Source organism: Cuculus canorus, chromosome 8 (assembly GCF_017976375.1).
Source record: "Cuculus canorus isolate bCucCan1 chromosome 8, bCucCan1.pri, whole genome shotgun sequence".
NCBI classification, from domain to species: domain Eukaryota; kingdom Metazoa; phylum Chordata; class Aves; order Cuculiformes; family Cuculidae; genus Cuculus; species Cuculus canorus.
In genome coordinates, this window is record NC_071408.1 from 13,871,151 (window position 1) to 13,887,851 (window position 16,701).

General features: G+C 39.5%; 1 protein-coding gene across 1 annotated transcript in view; it reads right to left on the reverse strand.

Annotated features, from left to right (window-relative positions):
• The window catches only part of PALMD (palmdelphin), a 55,538-nt gene that overhangs the window by 2,259 nt on the left and 36,578 nt on the right, over positions 1-16,701 (reverse strand). Inside the window, exons 4-8 of the mRNA XM_009563520.2 lie at positions 15,769-15,899; positions 7,272-7,386; positions 5,526-5,559; positions 5,316-5,426; positions 3,495-4,589 (exon numbers count right to left, since the gene is read on the reverse strand). Of these exons, the coding sequence (XP_009561815.2) occupies positions 3,495-4,589; positions 5,316-5,426; positions 5,526-5,559; positions 7,272-7,386; positions 15,769-15,899 (1,486 nt within the window). The remainder of the gene's footprint in view (positions 1-3,494; positions 4,590-5,315; positions 5,427-5,525; positions 5,560-7,271; positions 7,387-15,768; positions 15,900-16,701) is intronic.

Consider the following 16,701-nt stretch of genomic DNA (forward strand, 5'->3'; position numbering starts at 1 on the left):
CGCTGAGAATGCAGTGGGAATAATCTCCAGCCCTCTGACCTGTTAGCTTGAAGAGTCACCCAAAATAGCATGTCTCGTTCCTTCATCCTGCATACGTTTCTGTACTGAGACAGGGGGTCAAAGCAGCTGTTTACTTGATTTATGCATGTCAGCAAGTGTTCAGCTCAAGTTATGTTTTGAATGCTGAAGTTGTTGCGAATGAGAAGCATCTGTAACTTGATATCAAAAGGACACTGATGTTAAGCTTAGCTCTTACAAAGACTATGTACTGTTTGCAGACCTGAAGGATCCAAGTCCTGGTTGTGGTTGGAGAGAACAGTCTGATGCTTAATTTACAGCCAATAGTCCAGGGGTGTGTTATTGTTTTGCTTTATGTGTTACAGAAGTAGATGGCGTGCATGAATCTTCCTCTAATAAAAAGATTTATTGTACATTACTTTCTTCAATGCAACTAGAATTAAGTCTCCATTGGGTTTTTTGAAGGTTGCACAGCTTCCAGTGTAAGGAAAAAAATTTAGCTCATCTAGGCTAGCTACCTGCCAAAAGCCTTGGATCTTCACCTCCTATGAGAGCCTATTCCACTCTATCAGTAGGTTTTACTGCCTATTCAGCTTCATTTTTGCCTTTCCTTATTCATTCCACTGTGTCTAGCCTTTGTTCCCCCACAAAGACTTCTGATTTCCCTAATGAGAATTGAATCTTCAAAACATTTGCACGCTAATACATTTGACTGAAATTTAAAGAAAAAAATAAGCTCCCATAATGCAAAATACTGGTGTCCTAATTATAGTGTTGTCATCCTTCTGTCTGCGTGGTTTTTCTGAGGGCACATACTTTGAGATATTGGTCCCGCACCAACCTCACAGGAAAAGGAAATTTTCTCCCCTATGGAAAGAGACATGCCCTACATTTTTGTCTGTTTGGAGGCATGATGAAAGATGCTAATTAAATCCAATTTTTCTCTGTATAGATTGGCACATGGAAGAATTCCTCTGCCTCCTAATTGTCCTTGGCCATCACTAACTTTTTCAGCAACTTACTCTGTAGTCTCATTTCTTTCTCAAAACAAGTTTGTTACATAAGGGACCGCCTCCCTGGTCTATCCTGTGCTCCCATGCTTTCCATTCTCTTTCAGAGAGTCCTCAGTGTCTCTTTAATGTTCAAATGCTGCAATTGCCTCCCAAAGCTTCCATTTCAAAGAGGATTATTTTTTCTGTTGCACTGTTTGTTGGTTTTGTAATGAATGAAGTACCAAATATAGTTCTCTGGCTCCCCTCTTTTCACTGGTGTTTAGGGTGAACCTGCTAGGCTGTGCATCAGTGGCTGGTTTGAAAACAGTTTATTTCACTAAGAAACAACTCTGTGTCATACATTGTTCTGGATTTAAGAGGCTTTCCTGGTTTTGTTTCCTTTTTAGAAGTCACAGTAGGATTATAGGACTGCTTGGGAAAAATTGAGTCACTTCCTGGCTCTTTCCACTGATTAAAACGTCCCAGGGAGTGGCAATAAATATGTGGAGTAGTAAAGAGGAATATGGCTTAGTTCCAAATTCTACTAGGCACTTAAGGAACTCACTTGGAGGCAGTGCTGACTGTTGGGATGTATTTTTGAGGCTGTCGCCAAACTGCTTTTAATTTAATTTGGACCAGTTTTTTTCATAATTGGCTATTTTCTCCTGAATAGAATACTTGGAAGTAAATAGGTAAGACCAAATACAGTTTAACAGAACAGGTTCTCAAATGTCTTTGCTAGACTTCAAACTTATTCCCCTTTCCTGAAAGTCAGTGTTTATTTTCCACTAATCTCAAAGGGAACCCAGAGTGTTCAGAGAGTGTTTGAGTGGCAGGGAAAAGAAGTTTCAGATGTTTCTTTCAGGAGACAAAAATGAGCAAAGATTGTTGCAGATACAGGTGCTCAACTAACATCTCCTGGCCTATATATAGCCCACTACCAGCTCATAGATGCTTCTCGGAAATGTCTTTCTCAGGTTCTGTTCAGGAGATCCCATGCAGCGAGCTGTGGGATAAATGAATTGTTTCAGTGGCAACCAGCTAGCGGGTGAGTGTTGCTTCTCACTTGTATGCCTATATGTATGTGATGGGGCAACTAAGGGGCTATCCTCGAGATATAATGGGCTGGAGCAGTTGCTCAAGTGTTTATCTTGCCTAAATCAGTTATTTCTGCTTTCAGTTGCTGGCATAAGAATTGCTGTCAGCAACCTTTGGTCCTGGAGAACACAGGGGAGTGCACAGATGGCAGGTCTGGTGCTTGAGAGAAGCAAAGGTCCTCTTAAGTAATAGAAAAGTGCAGTGGCCTCATTGATCAGAAAGGCTGAGCAGCACTACTGGATTATTTCAGGCTGTTGTGTGCATGAGTGCATGAGATTGGTGCTTCTATAAACTGAACAGTTCTTCCCAATCAGTGCATACTGATGCAAAAATACTTGAAACTCCTTATGTGATCCAATGACCTCCCTCCTCTGCCAATGCAACTTTAGGCAGCACCCAAACTTAACTTCTGCTGCCAGATGGCAAATTATTCTGAAAATTGCTTGGTGGAAGAGCAGGGAGAGATGTGGGGTCAGGACTCCTGATCAGTGTTCTCTCCTTGAAGTGGAATGTGACTTCTGTCTGAAATTTGCCACTCTGTAAATATACTTAAATGCAGTTTAATGGTATGGGTTTAAGTGCAAAATAACCATAAAGAAACCTTTCTGTGCTCCTGGAAAATCTTGCTATTGTTCTTTTGACCTTGTATTATAACACTTTATAGTACGAAATAGATGCCTGGAATGTTAATAGCATATAAAAAGTGTTAAAAGATAATACTATGCACTATATGGTCTAAGCACATGTAGTAATGAAAACTGTTTCATTGTCTTTCAGAGCCTACAGAAGCATCTGACTCGGGTAAACAAAAAAAACCCCAACACATTAGCACTTGCATAAGCACTTTCAAGGCAAGGTTGGCAATGTTGATTCCAGAAAAATGCAAAGTAAAGCTAGTTATTAAACAGTCTTTCTGATTTAAGGAAAAATTTGGATTATCTGGAAAGTAGTTAGAATGCAGATAGGCACAAAAGCATTCCATTGAGGAGGCAGTGTTAGAAGCAATGCCTTTAGTTACCTGGTACAAATGAAAACTAATTCTGTTCATTGAGTTAGCATTAATGGAACTTTTAATTGTCAGTTGAAAGAGAAACACTTTTAATCTCTGAAGGTTACAGAAATGGCTTTTCTGAGATTAGTTTATTTTCCAAATTTTGATATGGTAACTAGTGCATTGCTAAAGATGAAATAATTGAACAGGACCAAAATGCAAATTACATTTTTTAACGAGAGCGAAGAAATTATTAGTAATTGCAGATTAGTCCGTGAAACACTCCAAATAAGAAACATTCCAAAGAGTAAAATAAAACAGTTGCTAGCTTGTAAGAGTATTATCATTTTGCTACATGAGCAAACAGCAGTGACATGATTTTCCTTTTCTGTTACCTGTTAGCGAGGGATCTTCGGTACCATCTCCAGATACCTGGCTCTGAAGGTGAGCATAGTGTGTTGGTGAGCTTAAGCGTTCCTCTTGTTCTCTCAGGGAGATGGAATTTTTGTGGGGTACATTGTTCAGGCTCGTGCCCAGACTGCTCACAGGGTTCATCTGTGGGACTTCTGTTATTTTCCTGTTTGGTGGCTGATAAACCTGACTATAGTGGCCTATGGGATGATATGCTGGTTTCTCAGATTTGCTTTCATCTTCATCATCATCATCAATGATAACTAATTCTGCACGGATAACCCCATCATATCGTGACAGATTTTGGTGTGCTTCTGCATCGTCATCATCAACGCGCTGATAACCCATGAAAATCATCGTTACTGGTTCAGAATCATCCACATAACATGGTACAGCTTGGACAATGTTGTACTGAACATCTTCCCCACCCTGAGGTGCAGGGGAAGTTTCATTAAGATGGCAGGGACTTGATCTCGTTTCATCGTGTCTTTCTCCTGTATTTTGGTAAGGCTTTAATTCCTCATGTGCAGCTTTTTTTTCTTCATTATATATCATTCTATTCTCAGGCTTAGTGTGCACTTTCTTCTCTGAATGGGAAAGTACTGGAGAGGGAGGTTTTGGCTGTATTACCTTTGGAAGATCAAGCCCATTCTCTCTGTGTTGCTGCATAAAAGGCTCTGTTCTGGAAGAGAATTCTGTCTGATGACTGCTAAATCCATTCATCTCTCTTCTGTGAGTGTCTTCCAGTTTTGGTCCAGGGTCTAATTTGTCTTTCTGAGGAGTAACTGGCCTGCAAAATTTGTTTGCAAACACAGGCTCATGATACTCTGTGGGAGACTGGGAATTTTTTTCAGTTGCTTGCCGTAGCAGGTCCTCCACCTCAACAGGAGCAAGTTCATCCATCCCATTTTGTGTTGTGCTGCCATTTGAGGGCACTGCATAGACTGACTTCCTGCCATCATCATAGACTTTAATTCCTGTTTCTTTAAACTCCTTTGAGGGAAGAGGTATTGTTGATAACACTGTGTTTTCTCCTGTCTTCATGTCTTTTTCAACTTTAATTTCCATGGCAAACAATGCTGTTAAAAGAAACAAGTGCTTAAACTGATATTGCAGCAGCTGCAACAAACACTGTAGAGGAATTCTGACAGTGATAGAGAGTGACTGTCAGAATGAATCTGCAAATACATGAAATTATCACACGCATAACCAATGTATTGGATTCTCATTTTGAATGCCCCTTTCCAACTTGTCAAAAATTGAAGTGGGAAAATATTTTCATTTTATGTAACTTTGTGAGGAAAAATAAGCTTTCAGGAATGAGTTTTCATTGTGATTGTCTGAGAAAGCCAGATCTAACCTTGGCTCCTGGTGTTGTGCTGGGCAATAGCAGCTGAAAGAGCTCAACATGCTACAAGATTAGTCTTGGGCATTCAGAAGAGCTAGGAGGCTTTGTGGTAGGTGGGAAATAACCAGCCTAGTGCTTGCTGCCCAGTGGGTGTAAATGCAGATAGAAAACGTGAAATGTATGTTATGAAGGGAAGAACTAGTTAAAGTTACATCAAGCAGAGGAATGAAGTGCTGGAAAGAAGTGCCAACGTTAAACATGTGATCCTTATTCTCAATGTCACATACCTTACAGTAGTGTCCCACCTTTCAGTTCACCGATAATAGAACACAGCTTAAATTAGAACAACTTTGTCCTGTATCAGTAATGTTTATCTTTCCCTTAAAGCATATCAGGTTCAATTTATAGGAAGCCTTTGCACACATGAACACATTTTGGAGTTACTAATAAGCACTACCTTTTCTCTTTTCTTCATCATCGGTGGCAGCATGTGCCGTGCTTCTCAGGGCAGAAGGCCTGAAATACTTGGGAAGGTCAGGGATGCTGGCGTATATGTAGTCTGCTGCCTCTGAATAAAGATGATCCAAAAAGCATTTAAATCCAAAACATTTTCATTGACTTCTACAACAACCTTTTTAGAAACTTTTTTTTTTTGGACTAAACGTACCTTTTTCAATTCCTGCTTTTTCAGTCTTCACAGACTAGGAAAGAGAATCATTAACATAAATGTGGTTAGTCAGTTTTAAGATGTTAACTAGACAGGGCTTTGCTACACCTGATAGTATCATAGCATAGTTTGGGTTGGAAGGGATCTTAAAGATCATCTAGTTCCAACCCCCCTGCCATGGGCAGGGACATCTCACTAGATCAGTCTGCCCAAGGCCCCATCCAACCTGGCCTGGAACACCTCCAGGGACGGAGCATCTGCAACATCCCTGGGCAACCTGTGCCAGTGCCTCACCACTCTCAAGGTGAAGAAATTCTTCCTAATGTCCAGTCTAAATCTGCCCCTCTCCAGTTTATACTCCAGTTTATACCTCTCCAGTTTTATAGTCCTGTCCCCACAAGCCTTTACAAATAGCCCCTCTCCAGCTTTCCTGTAGCCCCTTCAGGTACTGGAAGGTTGCTATAAGATCGCTGAGCCTTCTCTTCTCCAGGCTGAACAAGCCCAACTCTCTCAGCCTGTTCTTGTAGGGAAGGTGCTCCAGCCCTCTGATCACCTTTGTAGCTCTCCTCTGGACCTGTTCCAACTGCTTCATATCCATCTTACATTGAGGATTCCAGAACTGGACACAGTATTCCAGATGAGGTCTCACAAGAGAGGAATAGAGGGGCAGAATCCCCTCTCTCGCCCTGCTGGCCACACTTCTTTTGATGCAGCCCAGGACATGGTTGGCCTTCTGGACTGCGAGTGCACATTGCCAGCTCATGTCGAGCTTCTCATCAACTAGCACCTCCAACTCCTTCTCTGCAGGGCTGCTCTCAAGCACGTCATCCCCCACCGTGTACTGAAAATGGGGATTGCCCCGACCTGTGTGTAGAACCTTACACTTGGCCTTGTTGAACCTCATGAGGTTCTCAGACGCTCACTTCTCCAATCTGTCCAGGTCCCTCTGGATGACATCCTGTCCTTCTGATGTGGCAACTACACCGCTCAGCTTGGTGTCATCCGCAAACTTGCTGAGGGTGCGCTCAATCTCGCTGTCAATATCATTGATAAAGAAATTAAACAGCACCAGTCCCATTACGGACCCTTGAGGGACACCACTCATCATGAATCTCCATCTGGACTTTGAGCCATTGACCACTACTCTCTGAATATGACCATCCAAACAGTTTCTTATCCACTGAACGCTCCACCCATCAAATCCATCTCTCTCCAATTTAGAGAGAAGGATGTTGTGGGGAACTGTGTCAAAGGATTTACAGAAGTCTAGATAGATCACATCCGTCGGTTTTTATAGTTTTAAGTTCTTGTTGTGCATGGCTTCATACAGAGAAGGACCTAAACTGGAACCTGCTTAGTTGGAGCATGGCATGGGAAAAAGCAAAATTGTGCAGTTTGGCTGGGCACATCACCTGAAGGAGTTATGGATATGTTGCCCTCTGTAGTTGCTCTGACCCTGTTATGTCTGTCTATGGCTAAGATGCAAACTTGCTGTTTGGCGTCGGTGTCAGTGCTATTATTTTGAGATGTGCTGCAGATGAGTAATGAGAAATTGCTCCTCCACTCCCATAAATAAGCAAATGGAGACGTTTGGATACTTGAAAATCTTGACCCTTCTTGTATTTGAACTACTGTGACTTTAGACAAAAGATCACGAGCAGTCACAGGATACAGCTAGTTTCCCTTTCTCTGGTTATTATGATAGAGAGGTAATGAATTCTACTTCTGGAGTAATTTGGCACAAACCTTTATTATGTCTTCTGTTGTTTTCTCAACAGACTTAAGTTTCTTTAAAATTGCTTCTTCCTTAGCTGAGACTTCCATTTCCTCTCTTTCCAGAGCCTCGATTTCCTTCTCCAGTCTGCAATCAGAGTTTTCTTTGATTTAATACCAGGCAGAGAACAACATTGTAGATTCAATACATTGCGAATATAGACATTAGTGGGGCTGGCTCCACTTACCCTGATAAATTTTGCTCTAATATGAGACCATTTTATAATTTCACATGCACCAGGAAGTACTATTTTATCATATTCTCACAAAAATGTACCTGCCATAGATTCCTTCTGACCCTAATTAGAAAATAATGGCTGAACTAAACTTATTTTTTGGGAAGGAATGCACAGGGAATGTAGACCCCCACAGCATTTCCTCATCTCTAAGCAAATTTTCTCACATTGTCTCAAGTAATGTGATTACAGTCTTGTAATTTAGATGTAGGAAGCTAGTATACAGACAGCAGGGTTATGACTTCGTTTGTCTCTTAAATTTGTATGCGTGCTTGTACACACGCTGAAAAGACACAAACTTTTGTTGTAAAAAAGAAGAATGTTCTTGTAATTGGTAGTTCTTAAAGGGTTAGAGTATGTCACCCCATACACTGTACTTTAATAAATATTGTCAAACTGTGTTCAGGATCTCATATGGAGGAAAGTTGTAGTCAATCTATGATTAGAAACTACAGTTTCAGAAGAACTAACTCTACCCATGGAAGTCAAATTGAATTCATATTTCTGAGTGGTAGAACTGGTGTAATTTTTTTTGATAAAATAACAGTCATGTTTTCAAGTACATTTTGTAGATAAACAAGCTTCTAAGGAAAATTCTAAGGTGAAAATTAATACAGCTGGAAATCATAACAGTGATGTGCTTTTCAAGCCACTTTTATGAAGTGATAACTTCATGATTGTATGGATTTTGAAAACCACATAGTGGGAGCATGCTCAAGAGGCTAAAGTCTGAAGCTTTGTTGTTTTCCAGTATGTCTGGGATTGAGAATGAAGAATTTATGAACACCCAGGATGATGACAGATCTTCCTGAGAGGTCTGTGTGTTCAGCTCCAAGATGCCAAGACAGTTCTCCACAGTTTTGCATATGTGAACATGGGTTCTGGGATTTCAGAATTCGTTACCTTGGCAAAACAGGCATAGCAGTGCTTGACTGACAGCTTGTAGCTTGATTCTTCAGGGGAAAAAAAATCTTGATTAGAAAGGCAAGATATTGCTGGTGTGGTGTGGGCGTTATTGTAGTGTTCCTGATAGACAAGACCAGAACTTGTGTAGCTATGGACTTTAAAAAAATGGTAAGTTTTAAGTGCTTCTCTTTGCGGCTGTGAGCTAAAGCTTTTACAAACATTAATGTGTCCTTCTTAATCACCCATGGACATTGTGTGTACTTAAATGTCTGGGGAAACTGCTGAAATCTTATTTCTAGAATGCATTCCTTTTCAGCAGAACAGCAGTCAGGTAAGATACACTGGTTAAACACACCTAGGACAAGCAGCTAGGAAGGTTAATGTTTGCAGTGTTTGCTGAAGTACTCTCTCAAGTATTACCCCTGAATTTGCAAGGGAAAACTGGGTAGTTCACATAGGTGTGATACATGTTGCATCAGGTGCTAATACCAATCACTTTCTAAGACTGCAATTACGTGAAATACCCAACATTAAGAAATAATTTTTAAGGTTCTTTTCCATGTAGATCTAGAATCAAGTCCAAATTTAACTCTTAAATGGTACTTGAGCTGAATCTCTCTTGCTGCAGGCGAGTGCCTAGGGCAGATCCAGCAGCAGCTTCACTCTCCTGCTTCATCTACCTTTTCATTTTGGAATTATTTTTGGAAGAACTTTAAGTTCTTACAAGAAAAAAACAAAAGCAAATTTCAAAACCTTCCATGTTTGAGTGAAATGTCTTTTGCTGTGTTTGAATCTGTGTCAGAAATTGATGACTGTAGAATTAAGGCAACTGCAAGTGGCGTCACTAGTTGTAATCTGTCAGAATAGAGTTACGACTAGACGATCTGGAGTGACAACTAGATAATCTGAGCCAGTTAAGGACAGAGTATTGATGGCCTATAACTCTGATAGAAAAAAATCTTATCTTTTGACTTTTTCTATAATATTTGCTAGGATCCACAATATTACACCTGTTACACCAATAGAGATCTGTCCTCCCTTTGAATAAGCAGACCAGAAAAGCTGAATGCAGGCTGCCAGAGAAGCACTATTTATCCCCTTCTGCATGACTGCTTGAGGAGTCTGAATAATACTGTGGCTCTTGCACTATTTAAACTCAGATTTGTACCGCTACAATAGTAAGATACTATGTGGACTTTTCTTCTATTCTGAAAAATATCCTCTTTTTTTGAAACACAGAGGTATCAGACCTCAGAACTGAGATATGAAGAAAAATGTATTCAGGATGAAAGTGAAAGATAAAGAAAACCGAAACTATTTAAAAGCAGTTAGCACTTTGGACCTGAGTTTTTCAAGATGCTCTTAGGACTCTGTTCAAAAGTACTGATTATAGTACTAAAATTAAATGTTTTATAATGAGGGGAATGAATATACTTGGAGGACTCTAAAAAACCTAACTCAATGATCATGTGCCATGTTTCTACGCTTCTTACAGAATAGTACTTGCTTAATATCTTGAAATGTTGTGTTTTTACATGAGACTTGGTTGCAATATTTTCATAATGCCAAAATTAATGATTAAGAGCTCACAGAGGCATAATGAACTGAAGAACCATTAACCTTTCCTATGGGATTATTTTAGTCTGAACTCTGAACACTGAACACTTCTAGACACACAGGTGGAAGAGAACGAGGGAAAATCCTGTAAAGGTGTGGGAAAAAAAAAAAGGTAGGATTTGGGTGTGGAGAAAGAAAGAGAAAGCACAACCCCAATAAATCCAAGATGATAAATGCTGTATAGTTATCTAAGACATCAAGAAAAGTATTATTTAATTTTTTTATACATGCTCTATTACTTATACCAACACCCACTTCATCTGGCAATTAGAAGGACTGATTCAGAGCTCAGTGGGATTAAGGAAAAATTCTCGTAATCATGTAATGGGAATTGCATCTAGACCTCAAGTATCTCTTTTACTCTCATGCTTGCATGCAGACGTAGACTTTATGGTCCACTTTCAGAGGGTGTTGTGAGTGTGCACACTGGAACTTGTTGAAAGGAAACTTAAAAGATGCAGTCTGTTATGGTTCAAAGAAATCAAAGTCCTGTTGACTTCCTGCAGTTGAAAAGTTAGGCCAAAATCTTTCTTATGTGTTTAAATCTTTAGAAACTTAAATCAATGAAATTTTTATGAAGTTGCATCAGAGTTTGCATTTGTTTTGAAACAGTCTAGCAGCTACACTAGCAGTTATAAGTTATCTTTTGACAGTGCTGCTGTGTTTTGTAGAAAAATGGAAGAGTGACATAGCTACTGTATTAGATCAATCCTTTGGATATTTGTCCTTCTCTCCTTGGGTAGTGCTCATTGTTTGAGAGGGGAAAATGAGTAGTATGGACGTGTGGATGAATGAAGGAATCTTAAAAGCTGAGATAATAAATTGAAGGTTTCGCTGCCACAGCAGCAGCTGAATTAAGAAAGTCTACAGAGTACACATGACTGCTGCTAGCCACCGGCTAATCTGCTGGGGTTGGCACCACTGCCACCTCAGAAGAAAAATAAAAGCCTTAAGAATGAAAAGCAGATAGGGGAATACCTGACTGAGGGGAAAATGCAGTTTAGCAAGTTCTCACATGTTTTCAGGTGAGTCAAATGCTTTAGCAGCTCTGGATTCCATCTCGCCTTAGCCTGCCCTCATGTATCAGATTACAAAACCTTGAATAGATCTTGTTAACTGTGATGTTGTTTGTGCACTTTTAAGTATGTAGTTTAGCAACTCATTCCATCAAGTATGAGTGCTATTTCCAGAAAATTAAATGCAAATATGAGACTCATAATTCTTCATTCATCTTGTACCCTGACCAAGGATGTGCTCATTTGGTTCACTGTAACTTCTAGCATGGAATTTTGGTGACTAGGACAGATAATGTAAGTGCTAGTTGTGCCTGTAACCAGAGCATTCAGCTATTTGTCTGTGAGGTGGTTCTGGCCACTTGCTGTTCACTATTTTGTTGTGGATACAAAGAACAGAACTCTCCTTTTTATCAAAAAATGTTAAAATCTGAACACATTAGCAGAAAGAAACAAGGACTGGTCTAAGGATATTCAAGAAGTCTTTAAAGGGATTCAGATATTTTAACTAAAGATAAAACCCATGCAAAATAATCATAAGAGCAGACAGAATCTGTTTGATTCAAGTGAAGTTTAATAATTAGATGCCCAGAAGAAAAAATTCTAATGAGATTTTCAGTAATATATCTTGCTCCTACTGCATGACATGCATCTACATGACCAGTTTAGCAATCTTTGCATCACAGGGCAGGTCAAAGATATGGCTTCACATATATGTAGTCAAGCAAGCTTTTGTTAGTTTGGGTGGTATCTATGGCATAGGAAAAGCATTGCGTAAGTACTGTGTGATGCGTATTTTGTGGTTTCTTAGCAGACTTTGTTCATCCTCAACTCTATTACTGGATTTCTGTATCACTTCTGGTTGGTTTGAAACTGGACTGGGTATGTATAAAGAAAATGCCATGATTAGAAGGCAGCATGGATGTTTATCTATCGGCTAGACAGCTATTGAGGAGTGTGGCAGGAATTATAATGTATGGCGAAAGATGCTTGATGTGAATAAACCTGTTTAAATTTCTAGTTCAGAGGGGTGTTGCCATATGACTTAAGCTATGTTCTGCCTTCATTCCCCATTGGTAAAATCAGATGTCCTTGTCTGAGTCCTGTTTCATGAAGATAAAAGCTGCCAAAGACTCTTAGTTGTGTAGATTGTTTGGTTATGAGAGCAAGTATATCGGTAACAAAAGCATTTTTTTGATATCAAGGCCTAAACTGTCTTTAGAACTTCAGCAATGGTGATTTTAGTCCACTTAATGCAGGGTGGCTCACGAATGTATTTAGGAACATTTCTGTGCTGATTTTCATTTCTAGGATGTATTATACCTGTGAAGTTGTTATCGTAAGAGTAAAGACTGCACACCATTTTGTTATACTTTCTTTGTTAGGTAATCTCTTCACTTTATACTGACATAATTTGTCTGGTTCATTTCACTAGAAATAAATCTGAATTATTTCAGATATATGTGAAGAAGTAGGAAGCATTTTCAGGAGGAAGCAATTTGGTGCACCTTCCCAGAAGGTCACAGGCAGGAAAAGTTAGTTGGTAACACTGGTAGTAACAACAAATGGCTGTGGAAATACTTAGTTCACCATTAAAAAAATCAGTTGCTATGAAAGAGAAGCATATGTAAAAATAAGAGGGACTATTCAGAGGTTCTGTTAAGCAAGAGTAGTAAAACAAATAGCCTTATATTCTTGGAAAAAGAATAATATTTCAATAAGGGGAGAAAGGTTAGCAACTGCAATCAAAAATTTATTGCAGTTTTTTCTGCTGTCATGCTTACAGTTGCATGTAAACTTATTTAATTTCATTTTCATCAGCATTTAAATTGCTGATTTATGATCAGAATATCAGTTATCTAGATATACAAACATTAGTTGTGCTTGTAAATTAACTGAATCTGAAACTATGTAGAAAACAAACTCACACCAAATACATTTCTCCTAAGTGCAGGCATATAAACAGAAACTATTACCTCCCCGCCAAAACAACTCCAGCCAATGAACCAAACAAAAAACCAAAACCAGAACCAGCAAAACAAACCTGTAATCCCTGCATCCCACCTACATGGGAAAGGAATTCTAAAATAGATTTCTTTATACATGCAGAATGTTAACCAACTCTCTGGCAAAAATTCCAGCAGGCAGGTAACAAGCACATTTCTATCGTTAGGCTGCTGCAGGCTCAGGCGTACATTAAGTGTACGAGCTGAGAAACGTCTGCCTCCTTTGCTGCAATGTGTGTGCTCTCAGTCATGTGATGCAGTACGGCATGTGCAGTTTTCCCATCCACAACGTATCTGCAGCTTGTCCTTGTTATTATCAAAAATTAGAGATGTTACTCCAGGCTCAATACTGTGTTTTGAGAAAGCAATCAAGGACAAATGTTGGGTTTGGCACTTTAATTTCTCCTTCCTTAAAGCACAAATGTATTTAGAAGTCTTTCCATAAATGCCTATGAGCATATTTTAAAAGTCCTGGAAGATTCTTATTCAGATAAACTTTAAAATTCATAACCCCTTGTCAACTTTTGGATCCAATCTATAATTAAAGCAGAGGGAATATTCCTTTGTGATGCTAATTTATCTACAAAAATTAAAGGAGTATTTCATGTTTGAAGCTCCAGTTGGATTGCTCTTTTACTATTTGTAATAGCAATAAATTTTTAGTCATGCTAAAAAAATTACATGGCTCTATTCAGAGAAGTAAAACTTACTCTGTATGTTCAGGCCACTGAGCTAAGGACAAAGTCAGGACAATAACTACAAAAAACGGTGTCAAAAGACCCTACAACTGTAGTTACAAACCCAGGATTCTGCAAGACATGGAAATGACATGATATATATGAATAATAAACCCTATTTATTTGCTGAAATCTCTGGACTAGTGTTGTAGGAAAGTTTCTAAACCCTAATCCTGCATTCCAAGTCTTCCCAGGGATTGGACAGGAAGGACCTGCTGCCAGTATTGCTGTGAGATAGCTCCATTACAATGACTTGGGTGCAGGGAACCCTAAAGGTATGTTATGAGGTGACAGGCTAGATTTATATGCTGGAGATACAGTACACTTCCTGCTAAAATATTTAACAGTTTTTAAGGCATTCAGTATCTCTGGAGTTCAGCAGCATTCCTTTTTAGCAGTATAGACACTTGCAGACCTCCACTATAATAGCTTTGCCTGTTCTTTACTTGTGTGTCATCAAATGAATTGGAAAGAGAGTAGGTATAGGAGAATGAAAGCACCCTTCCCCCAACACAGCCACACATCAGATCCAGTTCTTCATTTCTCTTCTCACCCGATTTCTTAAAGAAAAGCATAAAGGAGATCTTGGCTAAGCCTTCATCTCTTATTTGAAGTCAGTAGGACTTTGAAAGTCTAGTCTATCCTCCTGGTGCTTGGAGAAGAGCTGAACTTCCAGTGGTCTGGTGGGGAGCAACTTGCTCAGTGCAACTTCCCTGTTTCTCCTGAGCCAGCCCTTTCATACACAGCTCTCTTTCCTGGTGATCACACTGTTGTAGGGACACCTCTTGCAGGTATTCATAATCTCAACCTGCTGGAGTGCTTTTAAAGCACACTACCTCCCACCACCGTAACAAAGGATTCCACAGAGGTGTGTAAAAAGCTTTTGAGAAATGTGCTTTCAAGCAAGAATTCAGAATAATTATAGTACAAACTAGCACGAGGCTGCTGCCAAGAGAATTCTTGTTTGTGTCAGAGAGATGGAGTAGAGAGGGAAGTGGGTGAGAGATAACCGGAGGAGGTAATACTGGTGACAACTTTGCCAAAAGAGTGTGTGTAGGAGGACAATGGAGGAAGAGGAGAGTATGGAGGAAGATGCTGTTGGACTGGAATAGAGGAAGAAGCCTCAAAAACAGATGATAAATCTTTCCAGAATCTAAAGAAACAGGAACACTTAATTTTTCCTGTGGGTGCTGATGGGTAGTACTACTCAGTATGCCTGGACCCAGGGAAGCAGCTGATTGTGTACAGAGCCCTGTGGTATTTGGGAAAGGCAAACTGCAGCTAAGAAGCACCCAGAATCATGTCCATAGTAAATAAAGGAGTGTTATGTGAGCCAATCTATGCAGTTTGACATTAGCCTTGTGTGGTAGGGAGGTACTAGGCAGTGAGATTTATAGGAACATTTCTAACAAAAGGTAGAAGGCCTTTGCTGTAACAGGCTTATGGGAATATATTGAGGACAAACCGGCATGGAAGATAAGTGAAAATAAGACCAGTGATACCAGTGGAGCTAGGCAACTGGTACTGTTCTGAAGTGCTGTGTTACGGCAGAAGGCAAATATTAAAAGCTGTGCAGGGCTGACTGAAGCCGAGGAACCCTTAAAACTATTTACTGTTATTTTGAAATTCTGATTCAACATTGCTATCTCAGACCAAAACCCATATACTGTGACTGACATCTATTGAGTATAGTGTGAAAGGGATAGCTGGAATTACAGAAAGAGATAGTCTGCAAGGTGTTTATCGTGCAGTTTGATAAAATTTGTAGTATGGAAACTTGTATTGTGTATTCTCTAATTCTAGCTGACCCAAAAATATAACAAAGACTGTTTTTTTTATATATGAAATTATATATGTTTAGCCCTTCCTGACATTTTAATATTTTACAAAATAAAGTAGGATTTTTAAGAAGTGACCGTTCTAGCCCAAACAGAAGTGCAGAGGTACTACCCTACCTGAAAATGCCTTGTTCCAGCTCACGAGTCCGTTGTTGATCCTCCCAGTTCTGCTTTTGCATTTCTTCTTGCTCTTTTGGAGTGAGAGAACTAAGACCGTCTAAGAGCCATTTTTCTCGCAAGGCCTTTTTCTGATGGAGGAAAAATACAAACAAGTAAATGTACTTTAGAAGTTAGGCTATTGAGTCATTTCCTATACTTGTATTGATGCTATAGCCACAATCCATATTCTTGTGCTGTATCTAACATAAGGCAACCTGGCAGCAGTGAGTGCCACTGAAAGAGAAATACTAAAAAACATTTGTGTTTTGACATTGACTTAAAATCAAGTCGATCCACTGGTGTATTTGTCCTTTATAAAGCAAAACAGTTGTATCCAAGTGTATGTATTACGGTCTCCTGGAAAAAAAAAACCCAGTTAGAAGCGCTATAGTTTTATTTCAGTAGCTCTGATTTTTGGGATCATGGCATTGTGTGATTTGTGGGAGGGCATATAAAAGGTGAAAAATTTCCGTAAATAAGGTTGTATGGGGAGAAGAGATCTCTAGGGAGCTATCGATGCAATGCTACCTCTGGAGTTTACAAGGAAATTGGGTAATTATAGTAGTGAACTTGTGTTTTGTCTGGTGAGGATGTGTGGGGTGTAAGTGGGACTAGAAAGGCGGAATAAGGGTTGCTGATGTCTGCTTAGTGTTTCAGCAGATCTGCTTCTTATTTAGATCTTATTGTTGTAGAGACAATCCAGGGCTTACATATCTAGGTACTGACCTGTTTAGTGCCTGTGGAGTTCTTTCTGTACTGTAGTGGCTTATAAGTGGGTATATTGTATACGTACAGGTGAGTACAACTCTCAGCTGTGTTTTCAGATTTTGAAAAATATGGCTGTACACACCAATTGCTTCCTAAAGCTGTTTTACAATATTAAAGGTGGCA